Source organism: Cylas formicarius, unplaced genomic scaffold (assembly GCF_029955315.1).
Source record: "Cylas formicarius isolate icCylForm1 unplaced genomic scaffold, icCylForm1.1 PGA_scaffold_2__14_contigs__length_35257938, whole genome shotgun sequence".
In the NCBI taxonomy this organism is placed as follows: domain Eukaryota; kingdom Metazoa; phylum Arthropoda; class Insecta; order Coleoptera; family Brentidae; genus Cylas; species Cylas formicarius.
This window is the reverse complement of record NW_026844319.1, coordinates 22,518,347-22,543,153: the sequence shown is the minus strand read 5'-3', so window position 1 is coordinate 22,543,153 and position 24,807 is coordinate 22,518,347. Positions and strand designations below refer to the sequence as shown.

Sequence of the window (24,807 nt, the reverse complement as noted above, 5' to 3'; positions counted from 1 at the left end):
GATCCTTCTCTGCAGGGACTGAAATGATTTCCTCTACAATTTTAGTTTTAACATCTTCTTGTCCAGCTACTATTTCACCTGGACTCAATTCTTTAGGTTGATCCATCGGCGATTTTAGTTTGTGATCATGTATTTTTTCTTTATCTTCAGGAATTAGTGGAGACAAAGCTTTTTCTTCAGTAGGAGCACTAATATCTTGTTTTCCTACATGAATTGGGCTTAACTTAGTAACCTCTTGGATTGGAGATTTTATTTGATGATCTTGAAATTTAAGATCCTTTTCTGCAGGGACTGAAATGACTTCCTTTACCATTTTACTTTTAACATCCTCTTGTCCAGCTACTATTTCAACTGGACTCAATTCTTTAAGTTGATCCACCGGCGATTTTGGTTTGTGATCATGTATTTTTGCTATACCCTCAGGAATGGCTGGAGACAAAACTTTTTCTTCAGTAGGAGCTTTAATATCTTGTTTTTCTACATGAATTGGGCTTAATTTAGTAACGTCCTGGATTGGCGATTTTATTTTGTGTTCTTCAAATTTAAGATCCTTTTCTGCAGGGACTGAAATGATTTCCTCTACAATTTTACTTTTAACATCTTCTTGTCCAGCTATCATTTCAACTGGACTCAATTCTTTAGGTTGATCCACCGGCGATTTTGGTTTGTGATCATGTATTTTTGCTATACCCTCAGGAATGACTGGAGACAAAGCTTTTTCTTCAGTAGGAGCTTTAATATCTTGTTTTTCTACATGAATTGGGCTTAATTTAGTAACCTCCTGGATTGGAGATTTTATTTTGTGTTCTTCAAATTTAAGATCCATTTCTGCAGTGACAGAAATGATTTCCTCTACAATTTTACTTTTAACATCTTCTTGTCCAGCTATCATTTCAACTGGACTCAATTCTTTAGGTTGATCTACCGGCGATTTTAGTTTGTGATCGTGTATTTTTTCTTTATCTTCAGGAATTAGTGGAGATAAAACCTTTTCTTCAGTAATAGTTTTAATATATTGTTTTTCTACATGAATTGGGCTTAATTTAGTAACCTCCTGGATTGGAGATTTTATTTTGCCTTCTTCAAATTTAAGATCCTTCTCTGCAGGGACTGAAATGATTTCCTCTACAATTTTAGTTTTAACATCTTCTTGTCCAGCTACTATTTCACCTGGACTCAATTCTTTAGGTTGATCCATCGGCGATTTTAGTTTGTGATCATGTATTTTTTCTTTATCTTCAGGAATTAGTGGAGACAAAGCTTTTTCTTCAGTAGGAGCACTAATATCTTGTTTTCCTACATGAATTGGGCTTAACTTAGTAACCTCTTGGATTGGAGATTTTATTTGATGATCTTGAAATTTAAGATCCTTTTCTGCAGGGACTGAAATGACTTCCTTTACCATTTTACTTTTAACATCCTCTTGTCCAGCTACTATTTCAACTGGACTCAATTCTTTAAGTTGATCCACCGGCGATTTTGGTTTGTGATCATGTATTTTTGCTATACCCTCAGGAATGGCTGGAGACAAAACTTTTTCTTCAGTAGGAGCTTTAATATCTTGTTTTTCTACATGAATTGGGCTTAATTTAGTAACGTCCTGGATTGGCGATTTTATTTTGTGTTCTTCAAATTTAAGATCCTTTTCTGCAGGGACTGAAATGATTTCCTCTACAATTTTACTTTTAACATCTTCTTGTCCAGCTATCATTTCAACTGGACTCAATTCTTTAGGTTGATCCACCGGCGATTTTGGTTTGTGATCATGTATTTTTGCTATACCCTCAGGAATGACTGGAGACAAAACTTTTTCTTCAGTAGGAGCTTTAATATCTTGTTTTTCTACATGAATTGGGCTTAATTTAGTAACCTCCTGGATTGGAGATTTTATTTTGTGTTCTTCAAATTTAAGATCCATTTCTGCAGTGACAGAAATGATTTCCTCTACAATTTTACTTTTAACATCTTCTTGTCCAGCTATCATTTCAACTGGACTCAATTCTTTAGGTTGATCTACCGGCGATTTTAGTTTGTGATCGTGTATTTTTTCTTTATCTTCAGGAATTAGTGGAGATAAAACCTTTTCTTCAGTAATAGTTTTAATATATTGTTTTTCTACATGAATTGGGCTTAATTTAGTAACCTCCTGGATTGGAGATTTTATTTTGCCTTCTTCAAATTTAAGATCCTTCTCTGCAGGGACTGAAATGATTTCCTCTACAATTTTAGTTTTAACATCTTCTTGTCCAGCTACTATTTCACCTGGACTCAATTCTTTAGGTTGATCCATCGGCGATTTTAGTTTGTGATCATGTATTTTTTCTTTATCTTCAGGAATTAGTGGAGACAAAGCTTTTTCTTCAGTAGGAGCACTAATATCTTGTTTTCCTACATGAATTGGGCTTAACTTAGTAACCTCTTGGATTGGAGATTTTATTTGATGATCTTGAAATTTAAGATCCTTTTCTGCAGGGACTGAAATGACTTCCTTTACCATTTTACTTTTAACATCCTCTTGTCCAGCTACTATTTCAACTGGACTCAATTCTTTAAGTTGATCCACCGGCGATTTTGGTTTGTGATCATGTATTTTTGCTATACCCTCAGGAATGGCTGGAGACAAAACTTTTTCTTCAGTAGGAGCTTTAATATCTTGTTTTTCTACATGAATTGGGCTTAATTTAGTAACGTCCTGGATTGGCGATTTTATTTTGTGTTCTTCAAATTTAAGATCCTTTTCTGCAGGGACTGAAATGATTTCCTCTACAATTTTACTTTTAACATCTTCTTGTCCAGCTATCATTTCAACTGGACTCAATTCTTTAGGTTGATCCACCGGCGATTTTGGTTTGTGATCATGTATTTTTGCTATACCCTCAGGAATGACTGGAGACAAAACTTTTTCTTCAGTAGGAGCTTTAATATCTTGATTTTCTACATCAATTGGGCTTAATTTAGTAACGTCCTGGATTGGCAATTTTATTTTGTGTTCTTCAAATTTATGGTCCTTTTCTGCAGGGACTGAAATGATTTCCTCTACAATTTTTCTTTTAACATCTTCTTGTCCATCTATCATTTCAACTGGACTCAATTCTTTAGGTTGATCCACCGGCGATTTTGGTTTGTGATCATGTATTTTTGCTATACCCTCAGGAATGACTGGAGACAAAACTTTTTCTTCAGTAGGAGCTTTAATATCTTGTTTTTCTACATGAATTGGGCTTAATTTAGTAACCTCCTGGATTGGAGATTTTATTTTGTGTTCTTCAAAATTAAGGTCCTTTTCTGCAGGGACTGAAATGATTTCCTCTACAATTTTACTTTTAACATCTTCTTGTCCATCTATCATTTCAACTGGACTCAATTCTTTAGGTTGATCCAGCGGCGATTTTGGTTTGTGATCATGTATTTTTGCTATACCCTCAGGAATGACTGGAGACAAAACTTTTTCTTCAGCAGGAGCTTTAATATCTTGTTTTTCTACATGAATTGGGCTTAATTTAGTAACGTCCTGGATTGGCGATTTTATTTTGTGTTCTTCAAATTTAAGATCCTTTTCTGCAGGGACTGAAATGATTTCCTCTACAATTTTACTTTTAACATCTTCTTGTCCAGCTACTATTTCAACTGGACTCAATTCTTTAAGTTGATCCACCGGCGATTTTGGTTTGTGATCATGTATTTTTGCTATAGCCTCAGGAATGAGTGGAGACAAAACTTTTTCTTCAGTAGGAGCTTTAATATCTTGTTTTTCTACATGAATTGGGCTTAATTTAGTAACGTCCTGGATTGGCGATTTTATTTTGTGTTCTTCAAATTTAAGATCCTTTTCTGCAGGGACTGAAATGATTTCCTTTACAATTTTACTTTTAACATCTTCTTGTCCAGCTATCATTTCAACTGGACTCAATTCTTTAGGTTGATCCACCGGCGATTTTGGTTTGTGATCATGTATTTTTGCTATACCCTCAGGAATGACTGGAGACAAAACTTTTTCTTCAGTAGGAGCTTTAATATCTTGTTTTTCTACATGAATTGGGCTTAATTTAGTAACCTCCTGGATTGGAGATTTTATTTTGTGTTCTTCAAATTTAAGATCCATTTCTGCAGTGACAGAAATGATTTCCTCTACAATTTTAGTTTTAACATCTTCTTGTCCAGCTGCTATTTCAACTGGACTCAATTCTTTAGGTTGATCCACCGGCGATTTTGGTTTGTGATCATGTATTTTTGCTATACCCTCAGGAATGACTGGAGACAAAACTTTTTCTTCAGTAGGAGCACTAACATCTTGTTTTTCTACATGAATTGGGCTTAACTTAGTAACCTCTTGGATTGGAGATTTTATTTTGTGTTCTTCAAATTTAAGATCCATTTCTGCAGTGACAGAAATGATTTTCTCTACAATTTTACTTTTAACATCTTCTTGTCCAGCTATCATTTCAACTGGACTCAATTCTTTAGGTTGATCTACAGGCGATTTTAGTTTGTGATAGTGTATTTTTTCTTTATCTTCAGGAATTAGCGGAGATAAAACTTTTTCTTCAGTAATAGTTTTAATATCTTGTCTTTCTACATGAATTGGGCTTAATTTAGTACCCTCCTGGTTTGGAAATTTTATTTTGTCTTCTTCAAATTTAAGATCCTTCTCTGCAGGGACTGAAATGATTTCCTCTACAATTTTAGATTTAACATCTTCCTGTCCAGCTACTATTTCAACTGGACTCAATTCTTTAGGTTGATCCACAGGCGATTTTAGTTTGTGATCGTGTATTTTTTCTTTATCTTCAGGAATTAGTGGAGACAAAACCTTTTCTTCAGTTGGAGCACTAATATCTTGTTTTTCTAGATGAATTGGGCTTAACTTAGTAACCTCTTGGATTGGACATTTTATTTTATGATCTTCAAATTTAAGATCCTTTTCTGCAAGGACTGAAATGACTTCCTTTACCATTTTACTTTTAACATCCTCTTGTGCAGCTACTATTTCAACTGGACTCAATTTTTTAAGTTGATCCACCGGCGATTTTGGTTTGTGATCATGTATTTTTGCTATACCCTCAGGAATGACTGGAGACAAAACTTTTTCTTCAGTAGGAGCTTTAATATCTTGTTTTTCTACATGAATTGGGCTTAATTTAGTAACGTCCTGGATTGGCGATTTTATTTTGTGTTCTTCAAATTTAAGATCCTTTTCTGCAGGGACTGAAATGATTTCCTCTACAATTTTAGTTTTAACATCTTCTTGTCCAGCTACTATTTCAACTGGACTCAATTCTTTAGGATGATCTACCGGCGATTTTAGTTTATGATCGTGTATTTTTTCTTTATCTTCAGGAATTAGTGGAGATAAAACTTTTTCTTCAGTAATAGTTTTAATATCTTGTTTTTCTACATGAATTGGGCTTAATTTAGTAACCTCCTGGATTGGAGATTTTATTTTGTGTTCTTCAAATTTAAGATCCTTCTCTGCAGGGACTGAAATGATTTCCTCTACAATTTTAGTTTTAACATCTTCTTGTCCAGCTACTATTTCACCTGGACTCAATTCTTTAGGTTGATCCATCGGCGATTTTAGTTTGTGATCATGTATTTTTTCTTTATCTTCAGGAATTAGTGGAGACAAAGCTTTTTCTTCAGTAGGAGCACTAATATCTTGTTTTCCTACATAAATTGGCCTTAAGTTAGTAACCTCTTGGATTGGAGATTTTATATTATGATCTTCAAATTTAAGATCCTTTTCTGCAGGGACTGAAATGACTTCCTTTAACATTTTACTTTTAACATCTTCTTGTCCAGCTACCTTTTCAACTGCACTCAATTCTTTAGGTTGATCCATTTGCGATTTTGGTTTGTGATCATGTATTTTTTTTTTATCTTCAGGAATTACTGGAGACAAAACTTTTTCTTCAGTAGGAGCTTTAATATCTTGTTTTTCTACATGAATTGGGCTTAATTTAGTAACCTCCTGGATTGGAGATTTTATTTTATGCTCTTCAAATTTAAGATCCTTTTCTGCAGGGACTGAAATGATTTCCTTTACAATTTTGCTTTTAACATCTTCTTGTCCAGCTACTATTTCAACTGGACTCAATTCTTTCGGTTGATCCACCTGCGATTTTGGTTTGTGATCATGTATTTTTTCTTTATCTTCCGGAATTACTGGAGACAAAACTTTTTCTTCAGTAGGAGCTTTAATATCTTCTTTTTCTACATGAATTGGGCTTAATTTAGTAACCTCCTGGATTGGAGATTTCATTTTGTGCTCTTCAAATTTAAGATCCTTTTCTGCAGGGACTGAAATGATTTCCTTTACAATTTTGCTTTTAACATCTTCTTGTCCAGCTACCTTTTCAACTGCACTCAATTCTTTAGGTTGATCCATTTGCGATTTTGGTTTGTGATCATGTATTTTTTCTTTATCTTCCGGAATTACTGGAGACAAAATTTTTTCTTCAGTAGGAGCTTTAATATCTTGTTTTTCTACATGAATTGGGCTTAATTTAGTAACCTCCTGGATTGGAGATTTTACTTTGTGTTCTTCAAATTTAAGATCCTTTTCTGCAGGGACTGAAATGTTTTCCTCTACAATTTTAATTTTAACATCTTCTTGTCCAGCTACTATTTCAACTGGAGTCAATTCTTTATTTTGATCCACCGGCGATTTTGGTTTGTGATCATGTATTTTTTCTTTATCTTCAGGAATTAATGGAGATAAAACATTTTCTTCAGTAGGAGCTTTAATATCTTGTTTTTCTACATGAATTGGGCTTAATTTAGTAACTTCCTGGTTTAGAGATTTTATTTTGTGCTCTTCAAATTTAAGATCCTTTTCTGCAGGGACTGCAATGATTTCCTTTACAATTTTGCTTTTAACATCTTCTTGTCCAGCTACTATTTCAACGGGACTCAATTCTTTAGGTTGATCCACCTGCGATTTTTGTTTGTGATCATGTACTTTTTCTTTATCTTCCGGAATTACTGGAGACACAACTTTTTCTTCAGTAGGAGCTTTAATATCTTGTTTTTCTACATGAATGGGGCTTAATTTAGTAACTTCCTGGATTGGAGATTTTATTTTGTGTTCTTCAAACTTAAGATCCTTTTCTGCAGGGACTGAAATGATTTCCTCAACATTATGGCTTTTAACATCTTCCTGTCCAGCTATTATTTCTACTGTACTCAATTCTTTAGGTTGATCCACCGGCGATTTTGGTTTGTGATCAAGTATTTTTTCTTTATCTTCAGGAATTAGTTGAGACAAAGCTTTTACTTCAGAAGGAGCACTAATATCTTGTTTTTCTACATGAATTGGGCTTAACTTAATAACCTCCGGGATTGATGATTTTATTTTGTGTTCTTCAAATTTAAGATCCTTTTCTGCAGGGACTGAAATGATTTCCTCTACAATGTTACTTTTAATGTATTCTTGTCCAGCTACTATATCAACTGGACTCAATTCTTTAGGTTGATCCACCGGCGATTTTGGTTTGTGATAGTGTATTTTTGCTATACCTTGAGGAATTACTGCAGACAAAACTTTTTCTTCAATAGGAGCTTTAATATCTTGTTTTTCTACATGAATTGGGCTTAACTTAGCAACCTCCTGGATTGGCGATTTTATTTTGTGTTCCTCAAATTTAAGATCCTTGTCTGCAGGGACTGAAATTATTTCCTTTACAATTTTACTTTTAACAGCTTCCTGTCCAGCTATTATTTCAAATGGACTCAATTCTTTAGGTTGATCCACCGGCGATTTTGGTTTGTGATCATGTATTTTTTCTTTGTCTTCAGGAATTAGTGGAGATAAAGCTTTTTCTTCAGTAGGAGCGCTAATATCTTGTTTTTCTACATGAATTGGGCTTAATTTAGTAACCTCCTGGATTGGAGATTTTATTTTGTGTTCTTCAAATTTAAGATCCTTTTCTGGAGGGACTGAAATTGTTTCCTCTACAATTTTAATTTTAACATCTTCTTGTCCAGCTACTATTTCAACTGGACTCAATTCTTTAGGTTGATCCACCCTCGATTTTGCTTTGTGTTCATGTATTTTTTCTTTATCTTCAGGAATTAGTGGAGATATAGCCTTTTGTTCAGTAGGAGTACTAATATCGGTTTTTCTTAATTTAGTAACCTCCTGTATTGGCGATTCTATTTTGTATTCGTCAAATTTAAGAACCTTTTCTGCAGGGACTGAAATGATTTCCTCTACAATTTTACTTTTAACGCCTTCTTGTCCATCTACTATTTCAACTGGACTCAATCCTTTAGGTTGATCCACCTCCGATTTTGGTTTGCGATCATGTATTTTTTCTTTATCTTCAGGAATTAGTGGAGATAAAGCTTTTTCTTCAGTAGGAGCACTAATATCTTGTTTTTCTACATGAATTGGGCTTAATTTAGTAATCTCCTGGATTGGAGATTTTATTTTGTGTTCTTCAAATTTAAGATCCTTTTCTGCAGGGACTGAAATAATTTCCTCTACAATATGGCTTTTAACATCTTCCTGTTCAGCTATTATTTCTACTGGACTCAATTCTTTAGGTTGATCCACCGGCGATTTTGGTTTGTGATCAAGTATTTTTTCTTTATCTTCAGGAATTAGTGGAGACAAAGCTTTTACTTCAGAAGGAGCACTAGTATCTTGTTTTTCTACATGAATTGGGCTTAACTTAATAACCTCCGGGATTGCCGATTTTATTTTGTGTTCTTCAAATTTAAGATCCTTTTCTGCAGGGACTGAAATGATTTCCTCTACAATTTTACTTTTAATGTCTTCTTGTCCAGCTACTTTTTCAAATGCACTCAATTCTTTATGTTCATCCATCGGCGATGTTATTCTGTGATTATACATTTTTTCTTTATTTTCTGCAATTAGTGGCGATGTAACTTTTTCTTGGGTCAGAGTTTTAATATCTTGTTTTTCTACATTAATTAGGCTTAATTTAGCAACCTCCTGGATTGGTGATTTTATTTTGTGTTCTTCAAATTTAAGATCCTTTTCTGAAGGGACTGAAATGATTTCCTCTACAATTTTACTTTTAACATATTCTTGTCCATCTGCTTTTTCAACTGGAACCAATTCTTTAGGTTCATCCACAGGCGATTTTAGTTTGTGATCGTGTATTTTTTCTTTGTCTTCTGGAATAAGTGGAGTTATAACTTTTTCATCAGTAAGAGCTTTAATATCTTGTTTTTCTACATGAATTGCCCTTAATTTAGTACTTTTAACATCTTCTTGTCCAGCTGCTTTTTCAACTGGACTAAATTCTTTAGGTTCATCCACCGGTGATTTTAGTTTGTCATCGTACATTTTTTCTTTATCTTCTGGAATTAGTGGAGATATCACTTTTTCTTCAGTTAGAGCTTTAATATCTTGTTTTTCTACATGAATTGCGCTTAATTGGGTAACCTCCTCGATTGGCGATTTTATTTTGTGTTCTTCAAATTTAAGATCCCTTTCTGCAGGGACTGAAATGATTTCCTCTACAATTTTACTTTTAACATCTTGTCCAGCTACTTTTTCAACTGGACTTAATTTTTTAGGTTCACCCACAGGCGATTTTAGTTTGTGTTCGTGGATTTTTTCTTTATCCAGGGGAATTATTGGAGACATTACTACTTTTCCATCAGAAAGAGATTTAATTTTTTGTTTTTCTACTTCCATTGGTCTTAATTTAGTAACCTCCTGGATGGGCGATTTTATTTTGTGTTCGTCAAATACAAGATCCTTTTTTGTAGAGACTGAAATGATTTCCTCTACAATTTTACTTTTAACATCTTTTTGTCCAGCTACTTTATCAACCGGACCCATTTCTTTAGGTTCATCAACAGTAGATTTTATTTGGTGTTCGAGTCTTTCTTTGTCTAGAGGAATTAGTGGGTTAGTTGTAATTTCTTCAGCAGCAAGTGCTTTAATTTGGTAGTTCTCCACCTGTATTTTGCTTAATTTAGTATCTTCCTGGGTTGGGAATTTTATTTCGTAGCTATCTAATTTGACGTCCTTTTCAACAGGGCTTAATTTTGAGGCAGGAATAATTTCATTTCCAATATCATCTTTTTCTCTTACTTTCTCAACCGGACACAAATCTTTAGGTTTATGCACAAGTGATTTCATTTTGTGATCTTCTAATTTTTCTTTACCTAGGGGTATTATTAGAGAAACAGATTTTTTTTCTTCAGCAGGATATTTAATTTCTCGTTTTTCTGCCTCTATGGGGTTTAATTTAGTTATTTCCTGTGCTGCGGATATTCTTTTGGAATTAGAAAATTTAATGTCCGTTTGGACAAAGCTTAACTTTGTTACAGGTATTATTTTATTTTCAATTTTTTCTCCAATATAATCTTTTTGAATTTCTATCTCAACTGGACTCAAATGTTTAGACTTATCCACCGAAGACTTTATTATGTGATCGGTTATTATAGGTTTATTTGTTGGAATTTGGGGAGAAATTATACCTTTTTCTTCAGCAAGAGATTTAATTTCTTGCTTTCCTATCAAAGTTTCTTTTAATTTTGTAATCGGTGCAGAATAATCGTCTTGTTTTTGTTTTACTTCTTCATCAACTTTGACTTGGCCCATTGTTGAAAAACTCTGCTGACTTCGCTCGTCTTCTTCAAAGTCGAATCTATCTTTATCACTTTCGCTTCTATTTTCGTCAATTTCCTGCTGCTTATCACTAATTTTTTTAGCCATTGCAATGCGTCCGTCTGCGTCAATCTTACTCGATATTTTTTTACTTTCTTCGTTTTTCCGTGCCGTTTTCGAGACGGATTCCCTTAAATTCATCATTTCCTTGTTGTATTTTGCTAAACTGGCTTGGTCGAAGCCTTTCAACTCCTCGTCAATTTTCTCCAAATCCTTTGCTTTTTCGCCTGACGTAGGCGTGACGACCTGCAGCAATTGGCCCTCCGGAGTTGGCGTCAGGTCCGGCTTCAATTCCTTTACTCCCTGCTTAATTTGCTTTGACGCTTCCAACACTTCTGACATAATTTTCTGCACCTCGGACTCTGTTATAGGAATTTTCATTTCCGCGTTGCCGATATTAAGCATTTGAGGAGGAGTTTTACGCGGAGATAATTTTGGTGTTACTCTCTTCGTACCATCGATTAGTTTAGATACTTGGTCGCTTGTTACCACCTCTGCTGGTAGAGCTATCGTCGAAACCAGTGTCGCATGGGCCACTATAGCTTCTTTTATTATCTCTACCGGTTCGTCGATATCCGCTTGTTGTTCAGGCACGTTTTTAGGCTCGTCTGCTTCCGACTGAGTCGGTATTTTGTGTTCCACGTGGACTTTTATACATACGGGTTCATTGCAAGGCACTTTCGGCTCGTCGGGGTTGAAATCGATATTGCACGGTTTATCGGCTTTATCAGGCTTGGGAGGTTTGTCTTCCTCGACGACAATCTGGTCCTCGATAGACTCCAGACAACTTTTCAGTTCCTCATCCGTGTATTCTTTGGCGACCGTCGGTTGTTTGTCTCTCTTGGACTTCTTGGTGGGCGTTCCCTCTTGAGACCTCGAAATTAACTCCTCAAACATGTTCCGTTTGTCTTTAACGCTTCGAAGCTTTTCGATTATGTCGACATCTTCGTCTGGAGAATGTATATCCGTCTTGGTGACGGGTTTCGATTCTGCATCGTCCGTCTTCTTCGGAACGGTTTTAGGAGAATCGGGCTCGTGACATTCGACGGAGAAAATTTTCTGAAGCTCCGCTATTTTTCTCCCGACATGTTTCGGCGGCGTTGCGATCGCCACGGCCTTCTGTTCCGAGAAACTTTCCAGGGATGTATCGTGCACCCTTTCTTGAACTATCTGTTCGGTGATCGACTCTAGCCTGTACTCGTCGTCGTCGATCTGGGCCAACGTCTCAGTCGATCCGTGCATCACTTCCTCCTCTTTCATGCTCGATATCTCGTCTTCCGAATCCAACGCATCCCGCTTTCTCCGTTTAAATTCCTTGTAGCCCCCTTTGCTCGCCTGCTCTTCGAGCAGTTTGATTTTTGCCTTCACATCGCCGGATCCGCGCCTCTTGGAAAGGATTTCCTCGTCTTTCAACATTTCGGTCGCGGATAACGGCGGACTATCGTCCAACTTTATGGGACTACTGCTTGCGTCTTTGGTATCCACCTGATCGGTGAGAGTGCCGGCGTCTGACGTCGTCTCATGGAATTCGATCGGGCTGGTGCCGGTTTCCGTATAATGGGTGACCTCGTCCAGGTCCTGGATAGTCAGCTCGTCGGCTTGTATCGGGCTGAGACCCGCGTCCGTGCACTCTCCTTCTTCCGTTTCCGAGATAAATCCGGTGGTGAGGATACCGCCGATGGTACCGGGTCGTTGCCTCTCGATACTCGTCAACGTTTCGGTGGTGGTGCCTCGGGTTATCGAGATACCCGTATCCGTCACGTGGTGCGACACGCTGTCTTCGCTCGCGGACGAAACCTCCTGCAAATCTTTGGAGGTGTCGTACGTGAAAATCTGATTTGTGCCGCAAAAGTTCACCGTCTCTTCCCGTTTCTTCGACGCCGGGTCGTCGAACGACACGAACTTATCGGTACCGGCGGTGGTCGTCATCCCGACGTCAAATTTTTCGGACGTTTCGGTTCCCGTGTGTTTGTCTCTTTTCGTCGTAGTGACTGAGATGTGCGATTGGGATTTGATCGAAATCTCCACGTCCTTGGTACCGTACAATGTAAGACGGCTTTCAGCCGAGGCCGAAGCGTCCTTCGTCCGCACCTCTTTACGCCCTATTATGAGTTCCAGGGTAGGCTTGGAGCTCGGAAGCAATTCGTGTCCCTTAAAATCGCCGAGAGGCGACGTGCCTTTGTGCGCCCGATTTAAATTATTTCTTGATTCATCGTCCGTGTTCGTCGACTTCGCCGTCAACTCCTTATTGTCCTGCTGGATTCTGTTCGACCCGGTCCCTTCTTTGAAGGTGACCGTCACATTATCCGGCGTGGTTTTCAAATAGACCGCGTCCTCGTCGGCGGGCGCGACTTTGTCCTTGCCCGCGCCGCCGTGCAGCCTCTCCACAGTCTTTCTCTCTTTCCTCTCCCAGTCTTCCGGTCTCTTCGAGTCCTTCGCGCCTTTCTCTTCGGGCGACGTAAATTCTTTGTTAAAACTATCTAATTCTACGCTTATCTTTTTATCTACGCTACACTTGGAAGGCAACAAATTTGAGGTAGTATCAAAACTATCTATCACATCGGTCGCGTCGAGGTCTTCGCTGGAAGCGAGACGTTTCCTCTGTCCGACAAAGAGTTCCGCGTGGTGCCGGTAATAACGAGACGCGTCCTCGTACGCGGTGACCTCTTGAGAGTCGAGAGGTTTCGCGTTGCCCTCGGGCGTGGGGGTTTCTATAAGGTAACGGTCTTCGCGGAAACCGTCGGTATCTAGGGAGTCGTCGTCATCTTGCGGGGACGCGCTAGCGGCTGCCGTGAGGAAAAAACCAGTAAGGGCCGGAAGGGAATGTCGCGCTCTTGCACCGGGTTGTTCGCGCTATGCGGAACGTTGCGCTTCAAATACGAAGTTTTCGAAAAGTATTTCTATCGGGCGTCTATTTCAAATTGGTCTCGTATCCAAAGCGCAAGGAGTTTCAATAACGTTTATCAAATAATTTACTTCAGAAGTATTTAAGTTGCGGCTTTAGTTTATAATTTACGGGGAAACATATTTTCTAAAATACTGGAAATGGTACATCCACACTGAAACCTGTCGAACTGAGGAACTATCAGCGGCCATGTTGGTTGTTGAAGGCCGCTAGATCTTGTTGGTTTAAAATGAGATTTATAACGATATTTTGTCATCATCGCTTCAAAAATGGATGTATTATCATATCATATATTATCAGCAAAGGTAGGCTTCTATGCTGCGTGTATGATCTGTTCATAGAGATAAGAAAGTGACCAATTTCTTTTGAACGGATTATCCAAGAGTGGTCATTAACTTACAATGCAACAAGGTTATTATTATTAATTAAGGTAATAATCTTGTTGCATAGTATGTTAATGACCACCCTTGGATAATCCGTTCAAAAGCAATTGGTCACTTTCTTATATCTATGAACAGACCATACCTATATGGGATGTCCTATAATAAACTGTTTGTACTTTCTCAAAATTATGGTCTTGTAATAAATTCTATTGTAAAGAGGTATAAGTTGTCGCTGCATGTTTAAAACCAAAGAGGCTACATCAACCAAATATCTAATAAAAACTAAATAAAGATAACATAAAACTGAAGGAAAAACGATGATGACATTCTCCAATTATAGCAATATGCACTCTTCTTTTGGTTAAATCTGACGTTCTATTAGATGGGAATGAAAATTTGCACGTTTTATATACGATGAGTTGGGATATAAGATCTAAATAAATACTTCTATAGCGTTGGAGATATTCAAACTATAATTACGTATTTAAAAATCATTAAGTTTTATTCTGATAGTAGAATCCAAAAATGCTATAATATAAGGTGGATTCCATTAAAAAAAATCTATATAATATGAAAGTAGTTAATAATAGACCCCAGCACATCTAAAAAATAAAACTTTTCGAAGAACTTGTATTTTGGTCGCAATATTTCTTGCCGTACGGTGCGAACGACTCGGTATAATAAGGTGTGTTTCGTTTGAACGTGTGTGCAGCAAATCGGGGGCGGGCTTACGAACACTGTTCTCCCAGAAAATAAATCATTGCGGCGGCATCCTTTCGCACAAAAATGATATGAGGACAGCGATCTTTGGACGGGGCAGGCGGGGGGCGAAGGTGAAGGAATACGACAGCTATTTATAGTATAGGTATACGTTTTAAGCTAATGTCATTCCGCAGTCAACGTAAGCACCTACAGTCGTGAATAAATAATCCGTTAAGCAAATTCGCAAGGTAACAATAATATAGTATCTTGAAAATAATATGCTCAAACTAGCGCCTCGACTAACCTAAGGATGGGGGGGCGGAGTCGACAGTTACGCGGCGCCTACGAGCGGCGTGAGTGTCGACCTTGTCCCTCCCCCGTCTATAGTACGCTACTGACCTTCGTGTAGCCTTTGCTACGAGATGTCCGACGGCTAGGATGACTCGAAACCGCGCGAATTGCTCAGCTGCGCGTGCGCGTCGATGAGACGGCCGGCAAGTGAGAAATCCACGCAGGTCCATGCACACAATCACAATATACGACGGCAAAAATCCGAAACAGCGGTTTGGATTAGTTTTTCCGGTAAAGTAGAAAAGTTCCTGGAGTTTGCAAAAACGATTTGTCAAGCGAGATTCGGTTGCGAATGCGCGGAGTGAAATTGCTAGTGCTTATACGAAATAGTCGGGTGTAGTTGGAAAACGTTGTGCAAGTTTGAATTGGAATTAACGAACGACTGCGCCGCCGTACGGTGGGGTCGATTGCCATTTTTGTGACCAAAACCCTATAATTAGCAAATTTTTTTTCAAAAGTTTTAATGTTCAAAACAGATTTTTTTTTTAGCGTCGGTCAATAACTTCTGATGATATCTGTAGGTGGCCCAAAATACATTTGGCAATTTTTTTTTGCACTTTTCGTCACAATTCACTATTTGACCATATTCTGATGTAGAGTGTGTCCCGTTTTCAGTGTTATTGCGGGGTATCTCAGTTATTATTACACAACATGCGGTTTTCGCAACACAACCAGCTGGCTTTGAAATTTGAAAATTTAAGTTACCTTTTAGTACACCCTGTATCGTATGTGAGATTATGAAAACGTAATTTTATAGGTAGATACCTTTATGCAGAATCCACTGGCTTAAAAGATAACATTTTTAAGACAATAGTTAAAGTTTGTTCTTTTATTTTCAAAGGGAACACCCGCTAGATGCATTTTTTATTCGAATACGCTTTTTATAGCTTTTTCTATTTACAAATCTTCTGGATTCCTTCTGGGTCGGATGTTGTTGAATCGAATTTGCTGACGTTTCGCCAATCGTCCTGGTGGCTTCTTCAGTTTTAGTTAAGGTCTGAAGGAAAGGACGATCGGCCAACATATTATTATTATTTTGTTACAAAAAGTACTAAGTGAATACAGGAAATAGTAAACTTAAAAAAAACTGCTCAAACTGATTTCAACAAGCAGCCCGACATTTTTCGAATTCTTCTTCAGGCATTTAAAATTTAAAATCCGGAATTCAGTGGTGTACTCAACTTTTATAAAGTGTAAGTTTTAATAAACAAACCAAATGAAATGAAACGCCATGCATGATTTTTAAAATATCAATTGATCTTTTCATACCCTCTCTAAAAATCTAGAATAATTAGGGAGTATTTTAAAAAATAGGTGTACATATTTACATTTGTTGATTCATTATTATTTATTGATTAATGTATATTGATTTATTTATTTATTAATTAATGATAATTTATTTTTGATTAATGTGTATTAAGCATTAATTTTTTTTAAAACAATGTAACCATCGAAAAATATTTACTATCTATTGTGTAATTATTAATTTTTAATATAACAAGCTCAATTAAATTTTTAAAAAATGTATAGTGCCTTTCGTTAAAAAACATAACATATTTCAAAAATTTCATCTTTTATAAAAAAAAAATCTGAGTATGCCACTGGATTCGATCTAAAAAGATCGGTTTTATAAGCTCATTACGATGATTAAAATACAAAGGATAACTGAAGTGGACAAATTTTGTGTTTCTTCCTATGTGGAGTAGAGTATTGCAAAAACCGCATAGCTCTAGCGTAAGTAAAAAATTATTAATTAAAGAAGAAACAGATACTTTATTAGTAGTAGTTTTTGGACAGGATGGACTTAAAAACTTTGCTGTAAAGTGAGTTTGTTGTGTATTTGTGGTTTGTTTGTCGCCCCACCTGAATAACATCAAATTAAGGCAGCAGACATTTTGTCTGCCTTCCAGACATTTTTCTACGATTTATGGTTTTTGAGAACTCAGTCATCATAGATGAGTTAGAAATTGATTGTAAATAGCAAAAATTCTTGGAATTTGACAATTTTTGATTAATTTATATATATTAATTTAGGTTTTGGGAAACGAATTTTTAATTGATCCCACTGTGCTCTGCACCGCTCCAAATTATTTGAAACTTCACAACAACCTTAAATGTCAAGTGCGACAAAATACTCCGAAATTTTAAACGGGGGAGCGAGATGGAAAAGGGTACAATATTGCAACGGCGCCTCGGCAGAGATACTTTCTGCTTGGCTCAGTACATCGCAACGAGAAAATCTTGAACACGTATGACGACGTATGATTTTTCTCCTTTTTCATTGAATACATCGGTCTAGGCATATGTTGTTACCCTGAAGGTTTAACATAAGCTGTGATAAAAATTTTCACTACCTGTGTATCCAGTAATCGACAAAAGCGATAATTTATATACCAGATTTTCAGGAGGATCATATCAGCATATATTTTCATCACTGCAAGATTTATATCTTCAGTATAAAAACAGATAAAGAACGATGTGGATAATAAATTTGGTATCTTTGCACAGGATTGTTGACTAGATATTCAGAACCCCTGTAACTTTTTTATTTTTTAAGCTAGAGAACCGATTTTGTGAATCAAAATTTCTTGTGACATTATTTTTTGATTATTAGAAAAATCGCCATATTCTGCGCTGTAATTTAATTTTGTTGGTCAATTTTTGATCAATTCCGATGTTCTCCTGTCAAAACTAAAATTTAACATTTAATAGTGTTTTTGGGAATGATGTCTTGTTGTATCTGGAAAAGTTTTTAGTTGCACATTTTTTAATATACAGGGAGTGTCGTCAATAATTTGAATTTGCTTCCTTGAATTTGTTTCGTCAAACAGGGACAATGTTACGACATCTGCCCGATAGGGCTTACTATTTAAACATCAATCATAGCGACTTCCACCAGCGCCGCATACCAATAAAAGGAAATTTTATGTTTTACATAAAAAATGAAACATACGCCCTCTAGAAGATTAAAATTTGGCATATGGAAAACACCTAAATGGTAATTTTTATATCAATAGAGCTTGCCTCAAATAACATTCGTTTAGGTATTTATATTGCCAATAAACCTATAAACACAGTAACTCTTATGAATTGCTAATGATTGAAGATATTTAGTATGTTACAAAGTGTTAAAAAGTGTAAACAAAAGTTTTAAAGTTTTAGATGTACCAAGAAAAATTTGCGGTCTGAAAACGTTCCACAAATTGGAGCTTAAGCATATAAACATCCTGGGTGCTCTATCTACGTAATATTTGTTTCTGGTTTATTGGCGTGTAATCCGACGAAAAAAAACACAATGTAGGTATCGGAAATTTATCAAATAATTTGGAGCCTCTTCACAAAAGACAACCACTTCGCTCACGTCACACACACACACATACCCACACGAAATCTAACCAAAGTGTAGAATAGGCAAACGAGGTGTCAAATTTCGAAACGCATGCGCAGGCAGTGTCCTTGGTGAACGATCGGACGGAAAACCAAAATGGTTCGAAATTCGCGCGAGATCATCGTCTATGACACCAGACGACACTGCCTTGTGGTTAACGTGAAGTTTTGCGAAGTCGGTAAACGTAAACGAAACGAGGCGAATTCGCCGTGTGCAAGAGATAACGAAAACAAAAATGGCCGATTATACAGGAAGCGTTAAACGAAAAATAACTAGCAAAGCGATTACGCGCACTTTCCTTTCGCATTACATGATTTATTTTCTGTTAGTTAGTTAGTGTTTTTTTTTTCTATTTTACAACTCGTCGGACTGGGTTAGTTGGCGAAAGCTTTGCGTCGAAGCAAATGTTGCACATTTAGTGTGTAAGGTTTGTTCGGTTTTAGTGTCGCAGGTTATAATATAATCGAACACACGTTATATATTGACGGAACGTTAAAAAAATGTCAAAATACAGTAAGACTAAACAAAAAAAAAACCGTTCGGACTATACAAAAATTTTATACCGCTCTGCAAACTCCGAGGAATGTGGCATATCAATTTTAGTTCCGGGATACATGGTTCGCTCTGTTAGTTACATAGGTAAACAAACAATTTAAGTGGTACTTACCCCCTCGAGTGTCTGAAATACCGCAAAAATAAAAATGCGACGTAAAAAACGAACGCTCGCGCGACCCACCGAACCCGATCGAGGAAACGCGAGGACTGGCCCTTTAAAAATTCATAATTTTGTAATAGTATCCGTAATAGCCTTAAGAGGCCATACGATGTTCCGCGTTTTTCAGTCTTGATCCATTCGTGCCTAATAATTTAATAAAGAACAATCGATGCCCATGTGTCGCAACTTTCATAATTTCTTCGCATTTGGCCGTAGAAAAAAAAACTTTTTTCCATATATTAAAATCGTAGCACGCAAATTCCGGATTATACGGAGATGATACCTTTATTGCACCATTAAAAAGGCACCTTTTAAACTGAAAAAAACAACGAAAATATTTGCGGAACAATCAACAACTTTCGTGGAAATACAAATTTCAAACGCTTTGCCATACCCATGAGAATCCTAACATAACTGTGGCGTACCATTTATGCTTTGCCTGAACCACAACTCGGCCATCCCAAAATTGTCTTTTTGTCTTTCTCCGTAGCCATTAGACATAAACTCTTTCATCTTTCATCGCAAACTAAGGGCAGTGAAAGTAAACAAGACGACAAGGTGTCCAATACTCTCTGCTGAGAAAATAAGGATAGCACTGAGCTCTGTCGAAATGCCTAGACAAAAAGATGATGTACAAGAAATGTGGAATGATACTAGAGCTTGGATAAATGAAATAGTCAAAAAAAGCTGTACACCTGGAAAGACGGAGATAAAATCCAAACCTTGGTTATCTGATAATACTGCCAGTTTGCTGGAATCACGAAACACCAGCAACAATATCTGATAAAGACTTAAAATTGAAAACCATCAATAAAGAAATAAAAATCAGGGATAAAAACGCACACATTCATAAAATCTCCATGGAAATAAAAAAGCGCTCCGCAACCAACGAATCTAGGGAACTGTTCAATAAAGTAAAATACCTCTCTAGTGAGTTTAAACTTCGCCCACAAATTATACAGGACGAAAATGGTAGAATATTACAACAGTAATGGACCCTTAAACACCGTAAACCATTCTACATTTACTGAACACGAACCCGGGATTCTTAAATCGGAGGTTGAACGCGCCTTAAAGAGCCTCAAAAACAATAAAAGTCCAGGCATAGATGGCTTAGCTGCAGAGATACTAAAGTCAATAGGACAGCCAGTTGATGTTTTACATTTTATACGTAATCGAGTTTGGAAGACAGGAGATTGGCCAGGCGAATGGTGCGGCTCACTTTATATGCCACTGTATAAAAAGGATAACCCAGCAGACTGCAATAACTACCGCATGATTGCATTAATACCCCATGCGTGCAAAATTCTCCTACAGATCATTAATAACAGACTTAGACCATATCTACTACCCCAGATTGCAGAAGAACAAACCGGCTTTATGCCGGGTAAGGGTACGAGAGAACAAATAGGAAACGCACGACAACTAATTGAGAAAGCTAGAGAATTTAACATAACAATGTACCTCTGTTTTGTCGACTACTCCAAGGCCTTCTACTTGGTAAAATGGAAAAAACTGTGGCAAATACTCAAAGAAATGGGGGTCCCTGACCACTTAATAATACTTATCCGACAGCTCTATGAACATAATTACGGTCTGATAAGAATCAACGATGTCACATCAAACAGGTTTCAAGCGATGAAGGGTGTCAGACAAGGATGTGTTCTGTCGCCCTTACTGTTCAACATATACACCGAATACAAATGCGGGACATTCTGGATAACTGGCAGGGTGGCATATCTGTAGGGGGAAGAAAAATCGAGAATCTGAGATATGCCGACGACACACTAATTATAACATCTAGTGTAGAAGAAATGGAATTTATTATGCACCGTCCCCAGGAAACCAGTGCAGAATTTGGATTGAAATTAAATCCAAACAAAACTAATGTCCACTTATGGAGCTGAAACCTGGACAATCAAGGAGAGCGATGCAAGGCGGATATATGCCTTTGAAATATGGGCGTACAGACGGCTGTTACGGAAACCCTGGACGGCGCACCGAGTCCGTTCTTCAAGAACTAAATACTGAACTAAATCTGTCAAAGACGATAAATCGAAGCTTTCTAACGTTCATTGGCCATATTACAAGAAGAACGGACTCGCTGCAACTACTAATAGTCGAAGGAAAGGTAGAAGGAAGACGGCCGCGCGGAAGGTCACCCAAAAGATGGATAGATCAAACCAAGGATCTTATCGGCCATGGGCTTCATGAAACCGTAATCATAGCTCAGAATAAAACGGAATGGCACAATACCATAAGCACTGTTTCAAGAGCATCATAGTCACTAATCCCTTCTTAGGGAAATGGACTAAAGAGAGAGATTAGACATAGAAGACACTAGCGGATATTTGGCACTTATTTAGATTTTTCTTGGTTTCCTACTATTTAATTTATATTACAAATTCTGTTGTGAGGAAGTGCAGTCAGTGCGCAAATATTTTGTACTCTTTATAATTTAAGTAAGACAATATTAATTGTGTAATTAAATCAAATTATTGTTTTCTTTTGCAGAATAAATATGCCAAAAACCAAATAGGTTTGGACTGTGATCTACCTAACATTATTTGATTTAATATGCGGTCTACCCAAGCTTATTTTATTAGTTTTTGTTGGTTTACAACACCAAAACTAAACTAACCTTAACCTACACAATATGCTTGGGTCATATAGTCTTAGACCATAAACGAAACCGACACCAAACAAATTTTGCATAAAAACAGAAATTTTTATCTAGTTCCAAATTGGATATGATTAGTTTTTCTATATTATTAGCAAAATTATTCACTCTCTCAAAATTTACCAAGGATAGCCTCAAAATTAATTCGGAGGCGATACATCCATATTGGATTAATTAATGTGAACCAAAAATGTATCTTAAAAATGACTGCTAACATTGATTCTTGTCCCACGGGTGATACATACTTCTTGACAATCTAATAAAAAAGTATTTATTATTGATTTATTTTATATTGTGTGTTCTTAGGTGTGTAAGTGTTTAGTTTGTGCCATGTTAAGGCAAAATGACCCCAGACTATAGACAAAAGTAAATTGAAAGTGAGATTATTGGAGGTTACGTTATTGAAGAATAAAAAAATGAAGAGTTTTTTTTCATTTAGGATTATTTATCCAATAATTGAAATCTAATAACTTTTGTGTATAGAAAAAAGAAGAACAGACAGGAAAACATTGTTTCTGCAATCAAACTATATGAACAATTATTATTTACTTTTGGGTTATAGTATAGTTCTGTTTCATTCCTACTTATAAACTACCAACGGGAATCAACCACTAATACAAGTTTCGCATGTTGTACCTATATATTATTTTTGTTAACTTTTTCGTTTTGCTTTTGTAGCATTCAATTTTTTTGATTTTTGAAATAAAGCAAGATTAATTGGGAAGTATTATTTTTACTAGTTTTCTCAATAATGATTTTAAGATCAAACTCCAAAAAATTAATTAGTACTGTAGCTTACGGTGGCGTTATCCCTATAGCTATATCGTATACCATGGAATTCTGCTTTATATTTCAAACTAACTAAATATAAGCGACTCAGAAGCAACCAAAAATTTGATTACTTAACGTATAGATAGAATCAAAACCCTTGTTGTCGTCAACTAACCAAAACCAAAAATTACCGCCGTATGGCAAACGATTCCCGTTTTAGGTCGTTGTGATTAGTACATTCGTATTTTGCTCCATACTAAAATATTCTTGAAGTGGAAACTCCGCAAAAGAGAGTTGTTATGCAAATTTACAAGATTTTCCAATTAACAATTTTGGTTACAGTACTGCGTTCGATCATTTTTATTTTTAAATATTCCGCAAATATTTTTATTGTTACTTGCCTATCATTAAAGCCGGGTTGACAGACGCAAATAAAAATTTTAATTTAAATTGCAATAAAACCAAAAATAGAATTAAAATAATGCTATTATTTAGAACCATATCCCTATATCCCTTGAAAAAGTAACGCGATATTTAGTGAATATTAAAAATGGAAGACGACGGCCAGCTCATTGAGTTAGTTCAAGGTTCTCCTGCAGACTTGCGAAAAAGTATTTATTATATATTTATTTAGTATATATTATATTATTTTGCTGTTAACACCTCGAGCAAAATTCACTTAATAAAAAAAGGAGTCCGGGGCTCTAACATAAAGTGCATTTGGAGGGCATGGGTTTTCTAGATCCGCATCTCGTTGCTCCATGAAATTAAGTCAACAAGAAGGTGTTGAAGCAGCAAATTATTTAATATTCCTGATGCACATCAAACCGACGAGAATCAGTACGTCAACTTTTTCAAATTTTTGAGCACAGAGAACTTCAGTATTTTGGATTTAATTTGTTCGTTTTTCTTCATTGTATAGTATGATGAAGAACAAATAAATAGTTCTCCAGCCACCGCTAATTCAATTATTTAAATTGAAGAAGACACTATAATAAAAGAGTGGCCGATATTTAAAAAATGCCTTTTTTACTTTTTAGTAGATAGGTATTTTCATTAACTGGTGTTCTGTTTGAACAAAACGTGTTATTGTATTATTAAAGTAAAGAAGAAAATTTGCAGTACAAAAAATATCCTTATTTGCGTGTATCAGCCCAGCTTTTGGTATTTTTATGGTGATAAACGTCATATAATATAAAGAAAATTTGAATTTTCTGTCCTGTCCTAGAATAAAAGGATTTACGAATATTCAATTAAAAGTTGTCGTTGCTAAGATGTTATTTACAGTTCCGTCTGGAGACGTTACACTTGCAGGTTTTCTTACGTGCAGTGTAAATTCAATTAAATCGCAATCATCTTATTTGTAAACGGCCTCTAATTCCATTAGATGTGTCCGTGTTTTGCGCAGTTCGGTATTGATATGCCACATTGTGGTGCCTCGAAATACTTATCGCGTCTAAGAAGAAAACGATGCCGATATGGACCGGATTCGCGTAAGATAAGTATTCCCGGCACATTTCTACCAAGCCTTGCTTAATAAAAAAAGTACGGTGGTAAGCCGAAAAAAATGGGTCTTACCTTGGATCGTGGCTGCCTGCTCTTTGATCAAGAAGTCGGCCGGGCTTGGCGGCGGGGTCTTCGAGAACTTCGGAGATTTTGGATCTTTAAGTAAGAGAAAATCATGGTTTTAGGGCGGGGCTTACATATATGCGACATACAGGGTGTCAAAGTTTCGACGTTTTTTGTGCATTTTCCTCCTAAAACTTTAAAATAATCTATTGAAATTTGGTACACCCGGTACAATTCAAATACGACCCCCTCGCACATTTTTGTTACAAATAAATTATCGATTAAATGGGTGTGTTTGAGTTACGGTCACAAAAATTATTAATATTATCAGACATACAAAAACGCCAATTAGCGGAAGATAGTCTGTCTGAATGTTTACTTTTGTGAAAACTCTCCGAGCAGGAGCGCTTTATTTTATTTTGACAAATAAATTAGTTTTTTGCATTTCGAATTCGATACAGTGTCCAAAACACTAGATTAATCAGAGAACTGTTATGTATATTGCAACACGCCTAATGGTCCCCATTTTTGATTATATATTTTCGAAATTTTACGAGGTAACTAAAAAACACACAAGAAATCTTGACGCCTTCCATCTCAGCAACATATGAACATATATGTATGTATATGAACTTTTTTCCTTGTTTTGAGCTGAAGAACAAGGCTCCAAGTTGGGGCAGTGTATTAATCAATCA

The 24,807-nt window shown here is 36.4% G+C and overlaps 2 protein-coding genes across 2 annotated transcripts in view; both read right to left on the bottom strand.

Annotated features, from left to right (window-relative positions):
• The window catches only part of LOC132698656 (titin-like), a 19,008-nt gene extending 5,103 nt beyond the window's left edge, over window positions 1-13,905 (bottom strand). The window contains exon 1 of the mRNA XM_060664850.1: window positions 5,294-13,905. Within this exon, the coding sequence (XP_060520833.1) occupies window positions 5,294-12,577 (7,284 nt within the window). The 5' untranslated portion in view covers window positions 12,578-13,905. The remainder of the gene's footprint in view (window positions 1-5,293) is intronic.
• LOC132698655 (ankyrin-2-like) overlaps window positions 12,585-24,807 on the bottom strand; it is a 25,804-nt gene continuing 13,581 nt past the window's right edge. The window contains exons 6-9 of the mRNA XM_060664849.1: window positions 24,122-24,205; window positions 14,943-15,104; window positions 12,693-13,434; window positions 12,585-12,639 (exon numbers count right to left, since the gene is read on the bottom strand). Of these exons, the coding sequence (XP_060520832.1) occupies window positions 12,585-12,639; window positions 12,693-13,434; window positions 14,943-15,104; window positions 24,122-24,205 (1,043 nt within the window). The remainder of the gene's footprint in view (window positions 12,640-12,692; window positions 13,435-14,942; window positions 15,105-24,121; window positions 24,206-24,807) is intronic.